This window comes from Syngnathus scovelli, chromosome 21 (assembly GCF_024217435.2).
Source record: "Syngnathus scovelli strain Florida chromosome 21, RoL_Ssco_1.2, whole genome shotgun sequence".
In the NCBI taxonomy this organism is placed as follows: Eukaryota; Metazoa; Chordata; class Actinopteri; order Syngnathiformes; family Syngnathidae; genus Syngnathus; species Syngnathus scovelli.
This window is the reverse complement of record NC_090867.1, coordinates 5,015,410-5,040,339: the sequence shown is the minus strand read 5'-3', so window position 1 is coordinate 5,040,339 and position 24,930 is coordinate 5,015,410. Positions and strand designations below refer to the sequence as shown.

Sequence of the window (24,930 nt, the reverse complement as noted above, 5' to 3'; positions counted from 1 at the left end):
CGTCGGATGGTGTGAGCGTGACAGGCACGACTAAGGTAAACGTGACGTCTAACTGTGAAGAAGACACACTTGAGTTTTTCCCCCCCCATTGCTGTATATAAATATATATATATATATATATATATAAATCTAAATCTAATATATATATATATATATATATATATATATATATATATATATATATATATATATATATATATATATATATATATAGTTATTTATTTATACGTGTATTTTCGTACATATATGTGTGTGTGTTGGGGTGCAGTGGGCACATTCCTATTAATGGCATTGGTTTCAGACCTGTTGATGGCACAGGAAACAAAGGTGATTGAGCAGGGCAAAAAAACCCAAAAAAACTTGGGACGTGTTGAAATGATGAGAAGAGATGAATATTACTGAGGAAATGCGGAGTGTAGTGAGTGGTGGCGGAGGGAGGAAGGAGAGGAGGAGGAGCGAGCGGGATAAATCCTCACACTATTATTATCCCAACTCACATGAAGACCCCTCCTCTGACGAAGCACACAGAGACAAAATGAAAAGGTGAAGCGGGCGGTATTACGGCGCAAGTAAAACTCTCCAACCCTCCCCAAATAATAATAAAAAAAAGAAGAAATCAACAGGATGAAGACCTGCTAGTACCCTGCACTTTTCACTCCATCATCAGGACCAGCTTTGCTTTTGTCCCTGCGGAGTACAAGATGGAAAACTTTTTCCTAGACCCAAACCCCATGGAGCTTATTTGCAGCTGGGGGAGAGCTGAGATGGAAGGAAAGCAAGGAAGTTGTTAACTTGGAGGCTTCCTAGCTGTATTCTATCTCCTGCCGTACCTTTCTTCAACTTGGGATACACACAAGCTGATTTCCTTTCTGCATCCTGCGGACCCCGATAGCACATAGCAAGTGACCACACACACTTGCAAGGACGCTGAAGTTTGATAGCTACAGCGAGATCCAACGTCGCACCGTCTGGGAAGGGATCGATGCCTGGGATGGCGTGGTGGGGGTTAGTGCTGGATGGCTGCACGAAGCCCAGGTGAGCACACACACACATTCATACACAGTGTAACCATTGGGCCAAGAACAATCTTTTAATCTTTTGAAAGAACATCTGAGTGGAGCTAACAGGTCAATATCATTTTTTAGTCTTGGGGTCACATAGTTTAGTGCTGAAAGTTCATCAAACTGATTTGGTTTGTCAAGCTGTCCAGAATGACCCAAAATGGCCCTCTTCAATCCAAAATAGCTGACTACCTGTGACTTTTTGTTTTGCCTACCAAATTTGTCATTCCTACTATTCCGACTTCAAGGTTGGAATGATCAAATATATATTCTCATTGAAATATATATTCACTTTCATGTCTTACAGCCGCCATTAATTTCAACACCACAATTTGCGATATTTACATATATCCCCGTGAGATTTATATGTCTAACTATGACAGCTGTACTCTTACTGTCAATTTTCTTTTGAGTGTCAGAAAACCAATTGTCCCCTCAAAGTCACTCATCTTGCGCATCCGCCAACGATTTCCTGTAAAGCTGTCAAATGCTTACGGGCGGCACCCCCACTCCATGCAGAGAAGGGTGTGGGGGGGTTTATACCGCGGCAGCCGCTTAAATCCTAATTGTGATAAATGCGTATGGCAGCAGACGTGTGTCGTGCATATTCAAATTTTGAGACAATTTAGACGCTATTAGCCGCTATTGCTAACCAGTGGGTTGTCATCAATTTGTTCAAGGGATATTCATTCATCATAATACCTGGTCTTGAATTTTGACAATGGATCCTTAAATGGAAAATAATTTTTCATTTGTATACTTCCATGGAACACTGTGACTGTCATGGAATAAAAATATTTCTCCAGTTGCCGTCATTCACAGTGTGGAATATTGTAGTAATGCATATGAATTCTTAGATGCATACGTGAGTCCCTCTTTCATCTCCCTAGTCGTTAAGCGGTTGAGCCAATTTAAGAAGGAGATATGTCAACCTCTCCGTACTTGCCATTACCAGAACCCCCTTACGACATTACTGACGAAACTGGGAGGCCAATTTGAACATTAACCTTAATGACTATCGTCACGGTTCATCTCACCGTATGGAAAGACATGGTGAAGTTCTACCATTTTTCTACCAAGGTACAGTTCGCAAACCATATCTCTGGTGACGATGGTGATGGTGGCGCTCATCTCGTCAAGTAGATCCTCTCTGCTCATTCCTCTGCATACTCTCCGGGGACTCAGCATGAGGACTCCATCCCATCGCAGCTTAGCGCGTAAACGACTTGACTGCTGTGTAGCGCGGCGGCGTGCGGTGTGTGTGTATCCCCGCCAGGCGCTTACCAAACACGTCTGCTGGCATTTCCCTCCAACAGGTTGTCACCACATAGGCTGGAAAGGCCACGTAGACTTGGTGGAGGTGAATTACAAAAATGTTTCAAAGTTGGTCTCCTGTTAAATATATCATAAAATAGCCGCCCCTAACCAAAATAGCTTAATGTCTTTTCAAGCATTTTTAGACTTAAATAAAGGTCAACTCGTGCTTTGTTTGCACCAGATTAAACACAATATCCTTTGTATGTTGCAATCTCTCTGTTACCGTTCCGCTTATCCATCGAAGGCCTTTGACAAGCACGCATACGCACACACGCAGCAGTAATCTGCATCATCTAGCAGAGATTAAACTGTTAAAGGAACACTCTATCCCCTCGCCTTCCCCAGTCGGCATTTATTTGCTTATTCTTATTAAACTGCCAAATACCGAGGCAGAACTTGTAATTCATCCCACACGGAAAAAAAGAGCAGTTGTGAAGAGCAGATACCGGGAATGCTGCCTACGATATTCCGTGCTGACGCTGAAAACACAAAACGTTTGTATCGCAAAGAAAAGTTCCCCATTGAAATGAATGGTAATGTCATTAATCCGATTTTCTAAAATCTCAGATTATTATAAATTTCTGCCATCTAGCGTTCAATTGCCATCGTTGACCTAGAAAAAGGGCAGAAGATGTTATTTGTATAGGAAATCATTTTTCAGACCAATTAAATCAAATTAGATAACCGACAAAAGAAGTAGCATCCAAATTATATCGAGCGCAAAACAAAACCAAAACAAAAGGCGCCTTCCTCTTCCATCTTTCCAAAGCGTGACCCCTCAGCGCTGATCTCGGCAGCTAATAACCGCCGCTTTGTTTTCGCGCCGTGCACCTCAAAGACCGCGAGCATCAAAACCTTATTAAGATGAATGATTGATAGCCCGCCAAGAGTAGCGAGGACGCGCTTAACCCGCTCGGCTGTTGCTTTGAATCAAAGCGGGGCATGTGTTGTTAATTATCCCAGAGGTCTCTGATGGCTGCGGACGTTTCAGACACTTCGGTGGCCTATCAAAGACGCCCAAGTCTTTATTGGTTATGGCCCACCTGCACGATATTAAAGAGCTGCGTTCTATCAAAGCTATTGATCCGTGAAGGAAAGATCTTCAAAAGACTTTCGATTCAAGAGCATGCAAATGTTGATGGTCTCACGTGACCAGTAGCCACCAAGAGCATGAGGATTTATTTCCATTCAGGTTTTGAACACCAGTGAGGCAGATGTTCAAACCACTGCTCAGCACGGTTCACTTTTTGCTACCAAGGTTGCAAGCTAACAAAAGGTCAGAGCTAAACTGCTAAGTGTGTCAATTAGTAGATAAAGACGGGTCACTTCCTGAACGAGAACAACGATAACTTGTCCCATGTACGTCTGTATAACAAGCAAGGTGAGAACGTAACACTACCGACCTTAAACGTTTAGCCGGGGGCTCGTTAAGGTTGATTTGTTCCGCTAGCCATTCTTTCCCCGGGAGTCCTTTCATGTCAGCTCGGTCGGTTTCGTTAACATTCATGAGGAACGCACCACTCGATTGGCCTGTCCGCGACCCAACGTTGACCTTCTGAATATTTAATTAGCCGCCCTGTCCTGCATAGCGAGTGTCAAGTCAAAGGTCCGGGAGAAAACGTCTTCGGATTCTTAAGTAACCGTTTTACATTTGGATGTTTTGACAGTTGATTTGCATGGTGTTGTATCGTCGCTGTAGGTTGGTAAACCCGTAGAGTAATATGAACACGTGATCCTGAATAAATTAACCATTGAACATCACTGAATGGCTCAGCTGGGCCGAATGTCTGCTGCACCTGAATTTAGCATCAAAAGGACAATTCGGCAGATGCTTCAGAGAATTATAAAGCCCGTACCGATTTCAGACTTTTGCGGACAAAAAATTATTATAAGTGTTCGTCAGCTGACACATGAAAACAAACTACCGTAAATTTCGGACTATAAGTCGCAACTTTTTTTGCAAATTTTGAACCCTGAATCACGAGTTTTAGCTGGTGCGGTGTGGTTTATAGTCCGAAAATTACGGTATATATTATTACACGCCAACAAAAGCCAGCTAGCTTAATGCTATCAATGGTGTCACGCGGCGCATACCGATGGAGGATTGACGACTCGCCGCTCGGCTCGTCTGTCACTCGTGTAGACATGTAGCGATGGAATGATGATTACCACCATGACACCAGGGGCAGGATTAAGGCGGATTACATGCACCAACAGACGCTGACACATTTACCCGGTATGAACAAAACGTATTTTGTTACTGTACTTCAGGTATCAGTACTCGTTTGGGTGATATATGAAGTATTATTTTTTGAAGTTGAGAATGTTCTGTCCTGTCTACACAGGAAGTAGGGTGCCAACATGGCCACTCCAAGGAGAAAGTTCACACCTTCTCCCTGGTCCCCACTTTTTCTCATTCTCCTCATCGCATCCCCGGGACCCCTACACGGGCGGCCTCTCCTCTTGCACTCGTCCATCAACGTGGCGGTGGTGTTCAGCGGCTCCAGTTATCAGAGCGAGGTGCGAGGCCGGCTGAGCGGCGAGAACTTTGTGGACCTGCCCGTGGTGGTGAGCCCCGTGACGGTGCTGGTGAACGACACCAATCCGCGCGACCTGCTCACCCGCCTTTGCGATACCATGGCGACGGAGAAGCTGCACGGCGTTGTGTTTGAAGACGATGTTGGCTCAGGTGCCACGACACAGGTGAGAGTCAACGTTGTGAAATGAAAACCCTCAAGCGTCCTTCTTACCATCTGTTTTACTGAAATGCGAAACCGTCGCCGTTCGCTGCCTTTTATTGCCGCGCTGTCATCAATCAGCCGAGGAAAGCCATTTTTATGGAGGATAGTGGCATTGAGGGCGTTGATACACGGCCGAGATTCATTGACATCATTTGGGGTGGTCTTCAGGTGACCGAGGTGGCGCAAATCCTGGACTTCCTGTCAACCCAGACGGCTCTGCCTATCGTGGGCATCAGCGGCGGATCGGCGGTGGTCATCCCCTATAAGGTATTGAAATATTTTAATAATTTGATGACAGCCTTTGACCTCATTCAGCTTCTTTCATCTTGAAGAAGGAGGAGGAGGTGCTGGGAGGGGAAAATTAACGAAGGAACCTTCTTCGAGCATGAGATGGTTTTTAAAGCGGATGAAGAAGAGAAACCTGACATAACGTTCAAGTTTTTTATTGTTCTTGCTCAGCTTTTAGGGGGGGGAACAAAAGTCTTCATCTCTTCACACATCTTCATTTCTTTGTGTAAGCGCCGTTATCAACACCTTGTATTTTTAGCATTCGCTCTCACATGTAGACGCGCATCAACACTCGCGCACACAATAATTGCATGCAGTGGGAGAAGAAGTCGCCAGTCTTGGAGCCATTGCTTGTTAGGTTTCAAATTAGGATTAGGGTTTTAAGAGTAGGGCTCTAAATCCACCCAGAAATAATGCTCTTGATTAGCTCATATGATATTTACCATACATGGCATTTAATAATATCTAGATCTCTATTGTATGATATTTATTTAACGGCGTACGTACCACCGAGCTCTCCCCTTACGTAATTCTTTTCTTGCCCACATGTAAATGCCTCTCAAGTGTTGAATTCAATTAAGGAAGCGTCTGCTCGCCCCCGAGCTGCAGGACACCATTAAAAGCCTTAATGAGACGCTTCAGGAGGCTTTGGCTCCCTCGTTGATCTTATCCGTCACCCCAAAACGCCCCCCCTCCCCATCCCTTATTTGCATACCCACTTTTTAGCATCTATTCAGTATTAAAATGTCTTTTTTAGCACCGAATGGGAAAAAGAGACTGTCAGACACAATAGTGCAGGTGGAGAGGCTGATTCTTCTCACCTCAATGGCGCTTGATTATCAATACCCGCTATGACGAACGTCTTTGATGGTGTCGGAAGAAGAAGCGGCAGCCTCGCCCCGGCTCTTCCATCCGCCCCCCCATTCACACCCAACTGGGTCGCTTAACAACAAAGACGGAAGGCGGGGGAGGAAGTCCTATAAGAGCGGGTTATGGCCTTTGTGTGTATGGAATGCATTCAGATGCGTCATTTCCATTTGCGACTTGAAGATTTACTAGACATGCCTGAGCAGTCGAATAGGTTCAATTTAAGAGCTGTATATAAAGTTAGTTAAGTTTAAAATCAGAGGGTCAACCCTGGGTTAAAATCCCGTGTCACATCTGGCCCCATGCTAGTTTCACCGCTCCTAATAAATTATCAAGCCAACGACTTGAAGGCGAGCTGGTATTAATTAAGTTTCATTCCTGGCACGAAAAAAAAAAAAAACCTCTTCCACGATTGGAATACCGCTGGGCTTCAGGGTTGGTTGACCTCCTTTTTGGAAGAGGCCAGAAGTGAGCGATCAGAAAAACAAACGGAGAAAGCGGGTCAAACTGTCCTGTTAAAAATACATGAATAGATCCGAAAAAAGAAACGGCGGTGTGATCCGGTGAGACTTATTGGGCCACTTCTGGTCCAAGAGTGCAGCAAACGTGCCGGTGGCCTCAAATTGAGACAAATGCTTCTACTTGTAAAAGTCTCTTGGCTGCAAACATCAATCACGGGCTTGAGTCGTTTTATTTGTTTTGTTTGCGACACGGCGCAGGTGCGCTGCTATGTTAGCATACACTCCCGTAGGATTGCTAATTACGTATTTGTGATCACGCCAAGGTCATGGCGACAGAAAGTGGACCACAAGGTGTCACGTTTTGCTTTTTTGTTTGTGTTTTGCCAATTGGATGTTGTATGGCGGAGTTTTTACAGTTAGCTCGTTCATTGAGTTAAGTTTAAGGTGACATCCTATTTGGAGGTTAATGCTACTTCTTAAAGTGATGCACCTCGTCACTATCAAGAACTAAATCCCCATTGTGATTTTTTTATTTTTTTTGCAGTGATAGGCGGACTTGCTTGTGCGCTATTTTTAAGGCCCGGCTCCGTGTCGCGGCGGCACCGCACCCTCCTGGGGCGAAGCCCGAGCAACCCCAGACTGAGATTAAATTGAATGACGGCGAGTCTGGCTGTGATACTCTTTTGCGATTCCTCAGGCTCACGGCTCTCAAGAGTAGGGGGGGATGGGGGGGGGGGTGGGGGGATGACAGCTCTACGCCCTCGGAGACGAGGCCCGGAGAGTCAGATCCCAAAAGGCACTTTGACAGTTTAACACTACGTGTTCCCGCCCTCACTACTTTTTATCGGCGAACATGTGCGAGAAGACGTGATGTCGATGTAGCGCCTGTAGTGCCGCTCTTAAAATAAATACTGTACTTCATTCCGGTGCCTTCTTGCAGGAGCTATCAAATCAGTGAATATTTTGCATTAAAAGCTGTCTTTCTTGCACCTGCTTACATCACAGGCTCCTTCAAATCTCCCAAATATGACAAAACATATCAGAATGTATTTTTTTATGCTTATGTACCTCATTATGTAACATCGGATGACACAAATGTAACAAAATCAGTCCCTATGTCGGTTTGAAAGATCACATCCTATCTTGTATGAGTAGATATGGTAATGTATGCTAACACACACACACGCGCACAGATGATATGCTAACGAATGCTAACACACATGCAACGTCGTGACAGAAAGGGAACAGCTGGTTCACACACTTGAGAGCAAACACAGAAACTTAATGAGCATACATAAAATGTCAAACGTCATTGTGTTCCGCGAGAGTTCCTACAAAAAGACGTGTGCAAGAAGGACCATTTGATGTTTTTGTTCAATTTAAATGTTATGTTTAAAAAAATGTTATTGCTTTATTAGAAAAGAGCTTTTTTATGTATTTGTTGATTTAAAATTTTCAAATATAAATATGACAAAAGAGCACACAGTCGAGACATTCAAAATGTAGTCAATTCAAAATAAAATCTTAAATTGTGTACCAAATTATTATGATTTTAAATCTTTAAAGTTTGTCATTAATTGGCATACTTTTGTGTCACTATGGCAGTCGGAAGGTTCGTCATTCCTGCAGATGGGAGCGTCTCTGGAGCAGCAGGTCCTCTGCATGTTCAAGGTATGTTGCTCAAGTTTTTTTGTCCACCAGAAAAATAATTTGAGGTTTGGAAAGGAATCATTTTGATTACTGGTACTTGATTGAGTGTCACTTTCAATTTTAGATCATGGAGGAGTACGACTGGGGCGAGTTTGCAATCATCACAAGCTTGCTGCCAGGATACGACACCTTCGTGGACATCGTTCAGGCCTACACGGATACGTCCTACTTTATGTGGGATCTCCAGGACGTCCTGACCATGGAGATGTCCGTCGGGGCCAACGACATAAGGACCCGGCGCATTCTGCAACAGGTCCAATATTTAATATACATATTAAAACTGATCCTACAATTTCTTTGCTAACTTGAAGCGTGTGTTATCGTCAGGTGGATTCGCAGGTCCTTCTGGTGTACTGCTCCTTTGAGGAGGCGCATTTCCTTTTCCGCCAAGCCTTTGAGGTGGGTCTGGTGGGGCCGGGCTACATCTGGATCCTGCCCAGCTCAGCTGTGGGCAACCCCGAGGTGTCGCCGCCCGCCATTTTCCCCGTGGGCGTCATCGGCGTCATCACGGAGCAGTGGCGCAAGAGCTTGCGGCAGCGGGTACGCGAAGGCGTCGCCATCGTGGCCAAAGGCGCCGAGAGCTTCAAGAAGCAGCACGGCTTCATCCCCGAAGGACACGGCGACTGCAGCAAACTTGCAAAGCACTCGGGCAACAACACGCTTTTCAGGTACGCTTTGCAATTCCCCCGCTCAACCATTTTGACAGCTACTTTCCAAGTCTGCAAAGTTCTTCATGTCTTGAGACTCGGTGAAGCAGCGTATGGCTCATCGCCTAAGGTTATTTTTAGATTCCCTGTCCCGAGTAACTCAAAACAATATCGTACTTGCAAAACACCTTCATCATTGGAAAATTTTACGACCCAACTTAACTAAACCAAATTTAATTGCTACACTTTTTCTTTCTCATTAATCATCTTTATGTGTGTTTTTGTAACCCTTGACTCATGAGTCATTCTGTCCCTCTTGCCTGTGGCCAAACATGCAAATTAACCTTGATTTATTATTCAGAAGCCAATCTGTCATGGCCGTATCGCATGGTACGTACGCCGTATAACAAACAGCAGAAATGGCCTCAGTCGGAACAAAACTACCGGCCTCCTATTATCCCCTAATGACTTACCCGGCATTAGATTGAAGCCTCCTGGGGAAGCTGCAGGTTTAATTAGAAAGTGATGATTGCAAGCGTACAAATGAATATGCAAATTCCTCTCTTGTGATGTGGTAAGAATTTTCTTGATTGGAAACAAGGATGACTTTTTTTTGCAGGCACATGCTGAATGTAACCTGGGAAAGGAGGGACCTGTCATTCAACAGCAGAGGCTTCCTCTCCAACCCTTCTATGGTTGTCATCGCCCTGGATAGAGAACGGGTGTGGGATAAGGTATGGGTGAGGCGGAAATTTGTTTCCCCCCCCCCCCCCCCCCCCCTCGTAAATCTCGCAACTTCCTGACGAGACATTATCGCCGCAGATGGTTGGTTTCGCTAATGTGCATTATGTTTCTTTAACATATTATTCATCTGACAAAAAGTCACACAAAAAAAAAAAAGGAGCGGAAATGAGTGCAAAACAACATTGTTTTGTTTGTCTGCTTGGAATATGACGGGCTAATGTTAGCCTAATGCTAACTAGGAATTTCATCGTTTTTTGTAATTATTTGATGGGTGTACTGAAACGCTCTTGACGTAAAAAAAAAAAAAATATTTATTTCCGCTTTGGAGGCAACCTCATTCATCACTGCCACCAGACTAGCTAGACCTGCTGTCGACAAATATGTGTGTATGAGCATGTATTTCCTCCTTTTCATCATGAATTTTACAATTTCTACTTTGATTATTTTGCCCCGCATATTCTACCGGAACCAAAATTTTAAGTAATCTGACATACTGATCAGGTTAATGTTCCTATAAGAGGGTCAGAGATGATTGTGCCCCACCTACTCTCTCCCCAGGTGGGCACCTATGGTCGGGGCATCCTGCAGGTGCGTTACCCGGTGTGGCCGCGCTATGGCAACTTTCTGGAACATGTGACAGATGACCGTCACTTAACTGTGGCCACGCTTGAGGAGCGCCCCTTCGTCATAGTTGAAAACGTGGACCCCGGTACGGGCACATGCGTCCGCAACACGGTGCCCTGCAGGCGCCAGTCCAATCACTCTGAAAGGTACATGCAGACGTCTAGGCTCCTTTCCGAAAGCGTGTCACCAGACGCCGGGATGAGATTATATTTTGTTTGTTTGCAAGGTCAAGAGCGAGCCGTTGAGCTGACTTGTTTGTTTCACTGATCAAAAAGCTCGCGAGCCGAATCTAAATTTGGCAATTTTATGCAAATGACATGCACTGAGCTCCTGTTTGGAGAACTTCTGCCTTATAGCAGTCAGTATGCCAGATATTTTTTATTTTTTTTATGTAACAACTCTATGGGTAGCAAGTCGGGACAAAAAAGGATGTATGGGTTTAACTAGAAATGAAATGACAAATAAATTAATTCATCATAATTAATCCCATACACCTCTCCTTCAATCAGATAAACATCTAGTCAGATTGTACTCTGGCAAACAAAAAAAATGCAAGCTAAAATAATTTTATTATAATGTAAAATAATCAACAAAATAAAATGAATTTTTTTTAAATAATTTTTATTTATTAGTATTATTATTATTATTAAATAAATAAAAATAATTAAATCAAATTAAATTAAAAATAATAATAATAATAATTAAAATTAGTTATTTAGTTTACTTAGCCTCTCAAAATCATTTTTTTATAATTTATTTTTATTTTAATTTAATTTAATTATTGTCATTATTTTTTAATAATTAAAATACATTTTATTTATCATTATAATATAAATAATCAACATAATAAAATAAAAAAATAATTAAAATAAATTGTATTTATTTATTTTTTCTCAGCATCATCGGCCACTCTGAGTCATACACAAAGCTGTGCTGCAAGGGTTTCTGCATTGACATCCTGAAGAAACTTTCCCGCACCATCAAATTCTCTTACGACCTCTACCTGGTCACCAACGGCAAGCACGGCAAACTGGTGCGCGGCACTTGGAACGGTATGATTGGTGAGGTAAGCGGAGGTGGCATCAAAGAAGGACAGAGAAAAGTTTTTCCCTTAAGTTCCACAAACAAAAACATATGCCGCAGGTTCCTTGAGTGTTGTTTCACCTGCAGGCACAACAAGCATTTGTAGCTTTAAATTTGCTTGCAGTCACAAGTTACTGTCGAGAGCAGAGCTGCCGTTCGGGGGAACTTTCAAATTCTTTGAAGTGACAAAACAACTTTTTGTCATCCATCAGTTTTAATACCGAATAAATGACCTTTTATAGGCCTCTGTATTATTATCGTCTGCAATAGACGGTCACGATTTGAAACCTTGTGCGTCCCAATTTTGTAAACTGCAATGAAATGATAAATGGCGTCTCACATTTTCAATTCATCAAGACATTGACCGACAAGATTTTCTTTATCCTGCTGCTGCAGTTCAAATTGTACAGCAGTACAAACTAAGGCACGACGAATGAAGCTTTTCACACTTTGGAGCTGGAACCAATCGATAATAAACTTCTAATATATGCGTTATGTCGTCTTCCTCCACGCTATTAGCGCTGAAAGGCTCCCAACAGACACCTGCCTCGCTACAGTGTCGACTCTTTGATGGACTCTAAAGTGGGTCAGTGGTGTGACAGTGTGCATACGCACACACATGCTGCCATATACACACACACACAAACACACACATGCATATGGACCGCATCAAACAGCTGCATGAGAGAGTAAGGCGGCGCGAGCAGGTGTTTTTCTAGAGAGGAGCCTTGCATGTGCATCTGCTCCCAATGTTTATATGTATATATATGTATGTATATTTATATATTTGTATTTATTGTTATAATATTTATATTTATTATGTATTTATATTTATTTATATATATATATATATTTATATTTATTGTTATGTATTTATATTTATATATATATATATATATATATATATATATATATAATTTTAATTTATATATATATATAAATTTAATTGATATATTTATAGAATTTTAATTTTATATGTATTTATATTTATACATATGCACATGTACGTATATGCGATAAAATTATGTATGTGACAATTTACCGATCGACATATAATGAGTAAGTGTCAAACGTGTGTTTCCAGGTTGTGTACCGACGCGCCGACATGGCCATCGGCTCGCTCACCATCAACGAGGAGCGCTCGGAAATCATCGACTTCTCTGTGCCGTTTGTGGAAACGGGAATCAGCGTCATGGTCGCCCGCAGCAACGGCACCGTCTCCCCGTCCGCCTTCCTCGGTGAGGACGTTAATGGCTCCTCCCGCTTTCTCCCGGGATGGCCTACTTTTAAAAAGTGCCTGCCTCCGCCGCCTCCCCAGGAAAACTTTCTGTTAAGCTTTTATTCCGCCGCTAGCTGGAGCCTACAACTAAATCCCTCATGTCCTCTTCCAAACAACAAAATGCGAAACAGATTCATACCCACTGACGCTTGTTTCCTCCCGCAGAGCCGTACAGTCCGGCCGTGTGGGTCATGATGTTCGTTATGTGCTTAACGGTGGTGGCCGTGACGGTGTTTGTGTTCGAGTACTTCAGTCCGGTCGGGTACAACCGCAGCCTAGTGAGCGCCAAAGGTACGTTTTGGAGAAAACAACCCAGTACGTTCCAACTAACCTCCGTCCGCATGCGTGAACCCGTGTCGGCTTCCCGGGCTGCAGCTAATCAATCCCGCCATGCACTTCTGACAGAGCGTCCCCGGTTGCACGAGTCCGAAAGGTCACATTTTAATTAGCGTTCGTCAGCGCGGTAATCGAAGCTAAGATGGATGTCGGAGCCCGCTCAGCTTGTGCCGTAATGGAAAATGCCGTTTCCTCCATTTTTGGTGTGCAGCTTCGGGCGGCCCCACCTTCACCATCGGCAAGTCGGTTTGGCTGCTATGGGGCATTGTGTTCAACAACTCGGTACCCATCGAGAACCCCAAAGGTACCACCAGCAAGATCATGGTGCTGATCTGGGCCTTCTTCGCCGTCATCTTCCTGGCGTCGTACACCGCCAACCTGGCCGCCTTCATGATCCAGGAGCAGTACATCGACACCGTCTCCGGCCTCTCCGACAAGAAGGTGAGAGCTTCTCCGAGGCCAGCGGGAAACCCGACGATTTCCTCAAACCAATCAATAAGTGACTTTGATCAGAGTGTTTGTCCATCCATATTCCAGCGCCGTGTGCTCGCATTCCTCACCCCCCCGCTTCAAGAAAAACACGTCGCTAAATGTCACCTGTAGTCAATAAGAAAGCATCTTTGTTTTATTTATCCAGTTTTCCTAGCTATGCGCGAGGCCAGCGCAACAAAGCGACACGTTTCCGCGCTCGTGGAATCTTGCGGCTGATTTGGTGGCGAAGAAAATATGCTTTTAAAATTGGATTTAAGGGAGAAGTGCCTCATCCGTTCCCCCTCCTCCCTATGTCTTCACCTCCATTCTTCTTCGGAGTCCTCGCCCCCCCCTTTTTCCTCATTTAAATGTCTTTTTACTACTCACGTATTCCTTATTCTTTTTCCCCCACTCTCCCTCCCGTCAGTCCCTTTTCTTTCCTCTCATCCCGTCATCAAGTCTCCTTGGTTTCCCCGCAGTTCCAGAAGCCGCACGAGCACTACCCCCCCTTCCGCTTCGGGACGGTCCCGAACGGCAGCACGGAGCGCAACATCCGAAGCAACTATCCCGACATGCACACGCATATGATGAAGTACAACCAAAAGGGTGTGGAGGAGGCACTCGACAGCCTCAAAACCGGGTACGGTCTTTTTTTTTTTTTTTTTGCACAAAAGACTTATTTTTAACTCGCCCTCTTGCTACTTCGTTTGATGACACTTTTTTTTTTTTAGTCGCGCATATTTCAGGAATGTGCTGGATACATTTTTAGATTAATAAAATCACTTCTAGTGCTTCATTTGTATTTCAAAGTGCTGTCTTTTTTTGGGTGGGGGGGTGGCTTATATTTGGAAGAGTACAAAAGACAGATTGACGTCATGGTCACTGTGTAAGAAATGTGGAATTGTTTGCAGAAAGCTGGATGCCTTCATCTACGACGCGGCCGTGCTCAACTACATGGCGGGCAAGGACGAAGGTTGCAAGCTGGTCACCATCGGCAGCGGCAAAGTCTTCGCCACCACCGGCTACGGCATCGCCTTGCAGAAAGACTCACGCTGGAAGAGGCTCATCGACCTGGCGCTGTTGCAGTTCCTCGGCGACGGTGGGCGACCGATCAAAAAGCTTGCGTAACGCCATTGTGTCAAGCGTGGAGAGAAAACGCGGACCCCTGCTTTGCTTTGTCTGTGTTCTCGAGGCAAATGTCAATGCGTGCGGTTGTTAACTCAAAGGACAATTTTACCACTTGAGAATGAGCAAGATGGCAGAGTTGGATAAAAATCAAAGATGAACGTTTTTAACAAACTCTGCGACAATTTACCAGTTGTTATGACATTCGACACGAAGGCGTTGGGATTGTATCTCAAAATATGACGATACAGTATATCAGATACTAGTAAGCACTAAGATGAATGGTAATAAAAAAATTACAAACATCTTGGTGGGCCAAATTTGGCCCACTGGCCAGAGTTTGACACCCCTGCCTTACATCCTGGGCCTACTCGGTTAAAAGGAAATATATGGCGTACCCCTATTTCTATTCAGCAATTCATTTTGCAGAATGGAGGCAGGCATTCCGTGAAGAATGAAATCCATGGGAATGGAGCGTGTGCGATTATCTACAATACATTATACAAACACACACACACTGTATACAGCATCATAAACAAACCATGAAAGCTGCTGGAGTTAATATTCATACCTTCACGGAGAGCTTTAAGTCTCAACACATATCCATAAACATATTCTTTTATGCTTTCCATGAAGCTATGATAATGCATATGGACAACCAAGTGATAAACCCCCCATGTGGCAGCCATGTTTTTTTTTTTTCAATGTATTCTCCCATTCCAGGTGATACACAGCGCCTGGAGACAGTGTGGCTCTCAGGCATCTGCCAGAATGAGAAGAACGAGGTGATGAGCAGCAAGCTGGACATTGACAACATGGCGGGTGTCTTTTACATGCTGTTGGTGGCCATGGGCCTCAGCCTGCTTGTGTTCGCCTGGGAGCATCTGCTCTACTGGAAGCTGCGTCACTCGCTCCACAAGTCCCACAAACTCGACTTCCTGTTGGCCATCAGTCGGGTGAGGCCCACAAAAAGAGACATTAATGCTTGTTTGCAATTAGCATTAATCAAATCACGAGCTATTTATTCGGTTTTCTTTCCTTTTCAGGGTATCTACAGTTGCTTCAAGGGTGTGGAAGATCACGGCCATTCATCCGGTCTAGCCAAACCTGACCTGACATCCAACTACGCCCAAGCCAACATGCTGAAGATGCTGCGCACCGCTAAGGACCTGGTGTCCACCGCCAATGTTGAGAGTTCCCTTGACAATGCCACCAAGACCATCGAGCACTTTAGCCGGCACAGCGGGAGCGGCTTGCCGGTCCGTGTCCCCCATGTGGCTGCCGAGACGGTACCTGGAGGCTTTGCGTATGTCATGGAGAACCACGTGTCCTTCCCGCAGCAATCGATCTCGCCGCAGAGGTGCGTCAGCAGGCCCACGCCACTGCGCTACACGCTCCCAACCCATTCCACTTCCTGTCTATACGAGCGCCCGCTTCCCGTGTCCAGCCTCAGCGGCCCGCACCTGGCGGTCAGCGAAACTCTCCCCCATCAGCATCCCCGCCATTACCAGACCACCGGAAGACTATATGTAGACACCCACCCACACTCGAGGTTCATCTCATACACAGACCTGCAGCTGCCTGATATCTATACCTCCCATCCTGTCCCCGTGGTCCAAAACCAGAACACGGAGGGAGGCATCCACCAGAGGAAACGAAGATCCAAAAGCTTCCAGTCTGGGGATGGTGACACAGAGAGAAGGAAGTACAAGGATCACGAGAAGAACAAGCTCACCCTCAGCGAGCTCAAAGCCAACAACCTCCAGTGCAAACACATCTCTGCCCCCAGCATGGAGAGCATCTACTCGGTGGAGGGGACGTGTCCTCCGGTGGAGAACTACAGATCTTGGCCTCCGGAGGATCTCATGTTGAGGGGAAGACGTAGGCGCCGCCGCCCCTCATTCCTGAAGGCAACATGGGGCAGCGAGCAGATCCACCAGCTCGACGAGTCCCAATCATCTCTTTCCAGCCAGTCGCCCTCCACGCTTCCTGACCTGTTCCCGTGCATCCTCACGCCAACCATGGCTGCAAAGGCCAACAACCCCGCCCACCTCCGGAACAACCTGTGCCTCCCGCGGAACCAGGCGTACCTCCACATACGGGAGGATCACAGGAGGCCCGCTGGTCGTAAAGGCCAACGGCTGAGGTATTCCCAGTCCACCCATCTCCCGACATACGGTGAGGCGGTGCGATACGGTGCCGGCTTAGGGCGGGGGATGGTACGGAGAGCCACCAGCCTGCTCAGCAGACAGTACGCCCAATACCTGAACTCCTATCCCGGGCTACCGCTCTACCACTCCCCCCTTGACCTTCAAAACCACAACCAGACCCCAGGCAGTCACCCAGTAGCCAGTCCCGTATGCCAGCTCCTGGCCTGCGGTGGGGGGCGATGCGGGGGACAGCGGTCCTTGCTGTACCAGGACAGCCTGTACGGGATTTATCAGAGCTCCCAGACTGGATCGGAGAAGCAAGGCAGTCAGGGAGGAGTAGGCCTGGCAGCGGGGAGCCCCTGCATGCTCCGACCCTGGAAACGGGTGTCCAGTTTGGAGTCGGAGGTGTGAACCATAAAGACCAAGGAGAATTTACAACTGACCACTGTGGAGAAGGTTGGCTAATTTTTGGGGAGACCTTCAACGATTGTGAACATATGCACTGAAGATGGGGATCCTCTCGCTTGTGCGTTTTGTGCACTAAATTGTCCATGGTGTCGCTTTGTGATGGAAGTATAACCGGAATTTTCATGCTGTGATTCGTGGTTTGTGGTGTACATATTTTACTGTGGATGGGATCCAAACACTGGTGTCATGTCGCCAACTGTGAAGAGATAGCGACGGGGATTAAAGGATCAGATCTGTCACCAAAAAAACAAAAAGAAACACAAACGCGTCATGAAAGAATGTGAAGAGTTGAGGAAATTTTGACAGGGCAGCGCTATGCTAGGATGATATCGGTTTGAGACATCTGCGAACAGACATCAGGTAACTTCTTCAAAGCGGCTATCTATTTTTATAACAACGTACTACTGTAGCATATTATTGTCAGAGAAGAAGAATCGTGTGGATCAGTAAGCTTTAAGCTTATTGTTAGATGTTTCGATAGCGTTTGTTTGGAGGCTAGCTCGTTTGCTAGCAGGAGTAGACAAAAACGGCTTGCCGCTAAACTTTGCAGGTGGGTGCCATACGAGTCTAGGAAAAAAACGTGAATGCAGTCCACATGAACACGAGGGTGGTACGATCCGGACAGCACTGATCAGCACGAGGTGTCTTATTCATTCCAACCATGTGCTCCTTGTAGGGCCACAATACAGCACAGAAATTACACAAGGGCCTCACAATACTTCGAATATTTATTCCAAAATGTTATATTGATAAGATGTTATTTCGGTGTCATTCATGTAATCGACTTACAATAAGAATTTATAGTCACTCACAAATTTTCTATTCACGTTTCTGGCACATTGTGTCAAGATAGCATATTTGTTACTAATATACGTGCTCAGTTTGCCTATTAGGATTTTCATCGCTCGCTCTTTTCCACTCTTTTGTATTCCCTCGTCATCCTCCCCTCGCTTCCCTCGCGCCACTTTTAATTGCTTAATAATCAATTTTTAAATGAGGCGATTGAAAGCTATTATACTATCTATATTACCAATTGCCCTCACCCTGTAATTAATCACTTAGACCAATTAAAGAGCCTTTTTGGATGACTACAAATGTGTGTCTATTTTTATGAAGAGCCTTTTACATCTTGATTCGTGTTGTCAAGATTAGGAAGTTTTTTACCTTTAGATGAAAAAGCGCAAGAATGGGGGAGATGTTGAGGGTGACTTTGAGTGGGGGAGATAACAGCGAGCCATGCAGAGATAGGGGGGGGTATATATGAGAACAGGTGGGGAAGTGAGCGTGAGATCTATTTCTGTAGTTGCGAGACAAGGGGTGTTAATGAGAGAATACTGAGGAAAAAGTGGGAGACGTTTGAGCGGAAATCCCTCCAAAGGTGTCTGGAAACCTCGTTCATCAAAGAAGATGAAAGTTACCATGTGACGTCCGCTGCAGCCCGTTTCATCGTTACGAGGAAGTCTTCAAAGTATAATCTGACAATTATTTGAATTGATAACATTTTTCGGTTTGGGTAAAGGGTTAGTATTCTCGGAAAAGTTGGGTAGGAGTCAAAGGTTAACACATCTGGACACTCAAACACGCGTTGGGATTAAGAGGTACGATCAAGGCTTTATCACTGTGAAAAACACTAAAGTGTGTGTGTGTGTGTCTGGTTCGGGCCGCAGCTTGCCTCCCAATCCGAGACGATTGGATCTGCCAGCTAGCAGGAACGTTAATTACTAGCCCAATCTTCAGGCACAATTCCGATACAATCGTTTCCATCTCGCCGCCGCTTGGCCCATTCAGACGGGCCCGGAAACCAAGCCCTGCCTCCTATTCAAACCCAATTTCAAGGTACGGGGGTGGTGGAAAGAATGTAATCGAATAAGCGGAACAATAAAGATGAAATCCAGAGAAACATTCCCCCGCCCCCGTCGTGCGATTTTAAATATTAAATCTCATTTGTAATCTCCAAAATAGCCAGGGTGATGATGGATAATGGAGCCTTTGGCGGGGAATTGTGTCTGTCACCGATTTAAAGACAGTGTAAGTGACTTAATGAGACAGATTGCGTCTTAATTACCATATCAAAGTTTTTGTATGAGTGACATCACAACTTTGTGCTTTTTTGTTCATCAAGCCAAAAGATTCTACATCGCCAAAACGTAAACCTGGGTAAGTCCAAATTTTGCTTTTCTCCAGGCTATTTTCATGTGTAGATGTTACTTGGAGGTGATATGAACAGAACTTCATGAAATGGAAGAGCCAACTCCATTTCCGTTAGCTTCCCAGAGGAAATCAAAAAGACGACAGTGGCTATTAGAACTTTGGGGAGACGATTCCAAAACCTGCCGGATTCGCAAACCAAGTGACATTCATCCTGATTGTTTATCAGTTTAATCCTTTACTTTACATAATCCTTATAGTCTAGAATGTAGGATAATCAATTTCCAAGACAAAAGCAACCCCTCTAGAGAGAGTTTCTGTGGACTCATTGAATTCATGTCCATCTCCTCGTCCTCCTTCTGTCTCACTCACTGGTCCAGATGCTAAATCAGGTCATTTAGCCAGAGGCTACACATGCTGTTGCTTTTTTGATGAAACACACACCTTACTGGCGGAAACAAAGAATTTCCAATTTTACGTGAAAGATGCTATCCAAACGTAAATTTGGCTCTTTGACTTTTCTGGTTGAATAAGTCCAGTGGCACCAATTCAAAATGAAATGGTGAAAATTCACTTTGTTTTCTGCCAGCCTAAACACAACCAGAAGCACTGACCTACATTTACAACTTAATTCTAATATTTAATATTTATAATTCCCAACAGTCTCTATACAAGGAGTATTTCTTAGAAGACCTGAAATGAGAGAAATGGAATGTCAAAGCAAGATTCCTTGTTGCCCACATACGTAGTATCTCCTTAGGGCAGGGTTCACAATCATGTTCATTTGGCAGGTGTTGCGGTTTTCATTTTGTGTTTTTGAAGTTGCAGGGCAAGAGAGATGGGCAAAGGATGTGGAGCGTAAAGTCATTAAAAGAATCGGTGACAGTTTGCACACCTTCAATTTGTCCGTGACCTCTAAAACCCTCGCGGGCATCCTTTTACACACAACCTGTGTGACAGTAAATGCGTCCCAATTCCACCTGTGCAAAAACATCTAAAAGTGTAACTCATCCAGAACATCGTGTTCAAACAACCGTATTTTTTTGTGATTTGAGGCACAAACGGCAAATTGAATGCGGAACGTGGGGGCCCGTGGGATTTGCCGCTTGAAACCGGTCGGCGCACTTCTGAAACGAGAGGAGCAGCTCCTGATGTGATTATGCTGAATTAAAGAGTATTAAATGCTGCATCACAATTACACATGCACGCACTCCCAACTCAGCTCCGACCTACGGTATAAAATCAGCATGAATAAATAACAATGCTGTAATGACGACACCCTGAGACGTGTGTGCAGCGTCCCAGCACTCATTTTTGCAACCTCATTTGCACCCACACCAATAACAAACTCCAATCCTGCACCTATAATCCTAATCTCAATCCTGAATCTATAATCCTATCTCCAATCCTGACCTATAATCCTAACCACAATCTTGTACCTATAATCCTAACCCCTCTCCTAAACCGAGAATCCCAATCCTATACCTAGAATCCTAGCCCCAATCCTGACCTATAATCCTAGCCCCAATCCTGACCTATAATCCTAACCACAATCCTGACCCTATAGTCCTAACCACAATCCTGAACCTATTATCCTAACCCCAATTTGAACCTATAACCCTAACCCAATCCTGAACCTATAGTCCTAACCCTAATCCTAACCCTAACCCCAATCCTAAACCTATAATCCTAACCCCAATCCAATCCTATGACCTAACCTTAGATATTGAATCCTAACAGCAAAACCTAACCGTCGCCACACCCTGAAATTTTTCCCAATGGCAATACATGAAATGAACAAGACACGGTGAAATAGCCTGACCTCTGCGGAATGAGGGCAAACGTCACTAAATGCGTCGGACCCTCCTCTTTGTCCTCTTGCGTGTCAAATGGAAGCAATAAATGTCATCTTCAAGATCATCGCCATCAATACTCCCTGATGGGACAAACCCCAGTTTGACACGCGTGGTGATGACGATCATGATAGCCTCACGTCATTGGCACGTGTTACACTGCAATAAAACAACAGCAAGGGAACAAAATATAAAATATTGTGTCATTGACCCCCTTTTTCAACAACAAAGAACTCGGTGGAGAAGCTTTGAGGACCCATTTTTTGCAAATTAGGTCAATTGGAAGGCATGTCATCAAGTGACTTATTGTTTTCTGAAATTTTAATTATCAATTGAGATTTGATCTTCCTGGATGGTGTAAATGTACCTAATGTTGCGACCAACAGGAACGTACGGCGGCCTTGATGGTGGGAGGGGTTAAGTGGTATGAAGGCACATTCCCTCCTCTTCCTCTTCCTCTTCCTACTTCCATTATGCCACTTGTCACAACAAAGTGATGAGTGACTCGGTCCGAGGAAAAAAACCCAAGGGCGACCGCTCTCCATCGTTTGATGATGTCATCACCCAAACGTTGGGTGTGATGAAGAGGAAGAAATAAAAAATATCATTGGTGGTCCCTCACAATGCTGCCATCCATCAGCTTGGATGATGAAGGTCAAATATGTTGGAGATGTTGTCCCTTTCCTTAACCACAATCCTGAACCCGGGTCTACCCTGGAGACGGGTTCAAAAAATGTAATTCAATGTAGGTAATATGAAAACTAATATTAGTTTGAACTTTGACCTCACACAATCCCATCAAAGATACTTTGAAGTTATTTTTATAAGCCCTCACTTGAACTAAATATCCACCGAGGACTTTTTAAAGCGCTTCATGGCGTTTGAAGAATGATTTTTAAAAAACCCACTCTTGAGTCATCGCAGCGATTTCGACATTTGATTATTATTACAAAAAAAAAAAATCACATCTTGCTCATTGTCAACTAAATTCTGTCTTTTGCAGAGACGAGAGGCAAAAAGCAGCGCTTATGAATCACAGCTGTCATTTGCGGTTATTACCGCCGGTCTCAATGATGGAACGGCGGCCCCAGGGGCAGGAAAGATTCTGCCCCGTAATGACACTAACGATGATTACACTCAGGATAGTACCTGAAGCTTTCGGAAAAGGAGTTGCCCAACTGGCAACACTCTCAAAAATCTAATAATCCAGACGAAAGCAGCTCAACCTTTACCGGGTTGCCATTTTTTTTTTTTCTCTCATTCGCGACCAGATTGATTTGAGGCGGCAAAACACGGTCAATAACTGATGAATATGACATGCACACGTGCAAACACGCCCAGCGTGACACAACGTAAAGGACAAAAGGGAAGAGAGATGAACACCTTCAAGCCAATTGTGACATGAATCAAAAATGGCTCCTCCAGGTATCTTGCAGTTTTTCGATTCTCGCCATGGCTGTAAATTAGCTAGCAAGATCGCAACCTCCTTTTTTTTTTTTTTTTTTTTTTTGCCTTTTGAGTCACAATTTCTTTTATGTTACTTTTATATTCACTTCCATGATTAAATATATTGTACAAAAAATATGTATATACATGACACGAGGAACATGTACACACAACGGAACCGTAACAAACAAACACACCGACGTAAAAATGCGAATTAGTTTGTGCACCATCAATCACCAATGACACATTATTAACCATAATATAACTGGGGGGAATATCTAGATTGCCTCGCACATACATGCGCACAAACTCTGTTATTCCTTCAGGCTAATTGAATTTAGTGTAACCTAATGCCACCATTTGTTTGGTCTTTTAACTGTCAAAAAATTGCCAGGTCAGTTTTTCCCTGCACGGCCGACCGGAGTCAAAGAATGAAATGCACTGATTGGTGTGTTTTACTTTTTTTTATGCTAATTTAGGCCTCGGACTGGGAAAGTCCATGTGGGATGTGCTCGGTCCCGACTGTGGGATGATTGACAGCTCAATATGCAAATGAATTGAACTTTTTCATGGTCCGAGGTTCACACTTCAAATTGGCCAATTAGTGTAGCCTATCTTTCGGTCCCGCCCTCTTGACTGTCAATCATAACATGCAGTACCAAGTGGTTGGCCACTTAACATCAGTCACACTTTTTTCTTTTCCCCACGAGTGATTTTTGAGGGCAACTTTTTACTTCGTCCTACAGGAAGTGAAGTCTGACAGCCGAACGTCTTGAGGGTCCAAATTATTCCACCTTTTCTGTCAGCCTCCTATCACATATTCCGTCGGAAAAACGGCAGAAAATTGTCATGTTTCATGAACATAATCCTCTTAACATGTCATCTTGTTGCTCCTCCACATCTCCACTGGAGCTCCTTTCCCTTTGTTTCAATTCAAACTCTCTACCGTTGATTAATTTATTAGGCGACGCTGGAATCCTCCCCATCTCTTTTCTTTTGAGAACTTGCAAGAGTTCAAAGGTGATTAAAAGACATCAAAAATTCCTCCACATGACGGCGCCGTGATGGGCCACATGAGGAGTGGGAAATCTTCTTAATGAGAGGAAACAGTCCTTTCACGCTTTCCGAGTGAGCGACCCTCCCCCCATGCTAGTTTCTAATATTTTAGTTATTATGTATAGCATAGGTTTACCTCCCGATACGAACGAGCATCAATTTTGTTATTCATCACTAAATGAAATGAAAAGTCCAAAATATGTCCAGTAGCTAAGGAAGAAGAATTCTCATTGGTCCTCCTGCCATCTATCCGCTTTTCTAATTGGCCTCATGGCGCTTCTTCCTGTCGTGATAATCTCCCATCAACCATCTGTTGTGCCTTTCTTTCGCAACAGTATATTAGAAATAATAATAGAAAAAAAAGGATGAACAGGATATGTATATTTCAGAGGATGTTGCCAATATCAATCTGCTAACATTTAAAGAAGACACACCATCCCTCCTTGTGTGTCTCAGGACACATTTTGTATATAAATACAACACAAGTGACTATTGTTGCGTGCAGCTCACTCACTAGGGAATAAAAAAACAAGCGGCGCAAAAGAAGTAATTATACTTTCCGAGAAAAGCTGATCCAATTATGTTGGAAACAACGTGAGGATTAAAGTTCAAATCACTCATTTGCAAAGACAAAGTAACAATATGAAAAAAATGAGTGTAATAATGAAGTTGTCTGAATTATTGATAAGATTTATATTACAAGTAATGTATTCTTGATTCCGCCATTTTATTCACTTGCTTGACCAGTTGCCATTTTAACTCTTCTATCTACCAATTTTGTCATTTGTAATAAAAGCTATTTTGAAATTCATTGATATTTGTCCGTTTGGCTAATCTTCCATCTTATTGTTATAAATGTTTAAAAAAGAATAATCATAGGTCCCCTTTTGGTTTTTCTTGTGATTTCACCAATCCATTTCCTTGCCCTGACAATAAATGCAAACTTTGCATAATTTATGTTAAAATAAACACTTCATTAAGCTTGAGTGCCTCCGTTGAGCAATTTAAGTTGCATTACGGCAACACCTTTGCAAAATGCAGTGTTTCTAGCAAAT

At 44.0% G+C, this 24,930-nt stretch overlaps 1 protein-coding gene across 1 annotated transcript; it reads left to right on the top strand.

Annotated features, from left to right (window-relative positions):
* The first annotated feature begins 517 nt into the window (after positions 1-517).
* LOC125991388 (glutamate receptor ionotropic, NMDA 2C) lies at positions 518-18,462 on the top strand. Its single transcript, XM_049759263.1, has 16 exons — positions 518-1,035; positions 4,724-5,081; positions 5,288-5,386; positions 8,341-8,406; positions 8,510-8,698; positions 8,773-9,113; positions 9,712-9,826; positions 10,395-10,606; positions 11,358-11,526; positions 12,628-12,781; positions 12,988-13,113; positions 13,370-13,599; positions 14,109-14,269; positions 14,541-14,728; positions 15,478-15,710; positions 15,801-18,462. Exons 2-16 carry the CDS (start codon positions 4,740-4,742, stop codon positions 17,313-17,315), a joined length of 4,140 nt encoding a protein of 1,379 aa, XP_049615220.1. The 5' UTR covers positions 518-1,035; positions 4,724-4,739; the 3' UTR covers positions 17,316-18,462.
* Positions 18,463-24,930: the final 6,468 nt, after the last annotated feature.

Excerpts from the sequence above, each read along its gene's own strand:
- LOC125991388 (XM_049759263.1), top strand. The coding sequence starts at position 4,740 with ATGGCCACTCCAAGGAGAAAGTTCACACCTTCTCCCTGGTCCCCACTT. Across the intron at positions 12,782-12,987 it reads CTCCCCGTCCGCCTTCCTCG|AGCCGTACAGTCCGGCCGTG; the intron begins GTGAGGACGTTA and ends TTCCTCCCGCAG. Across the intron at positions 15,711-15,800 it reads TCCTGTTGGCCATCAGTCGG|GGTATCTACAGTTGCTTCAA; the intron begins GTGAGGCCCACA and ends TTTCCTTTTCAG.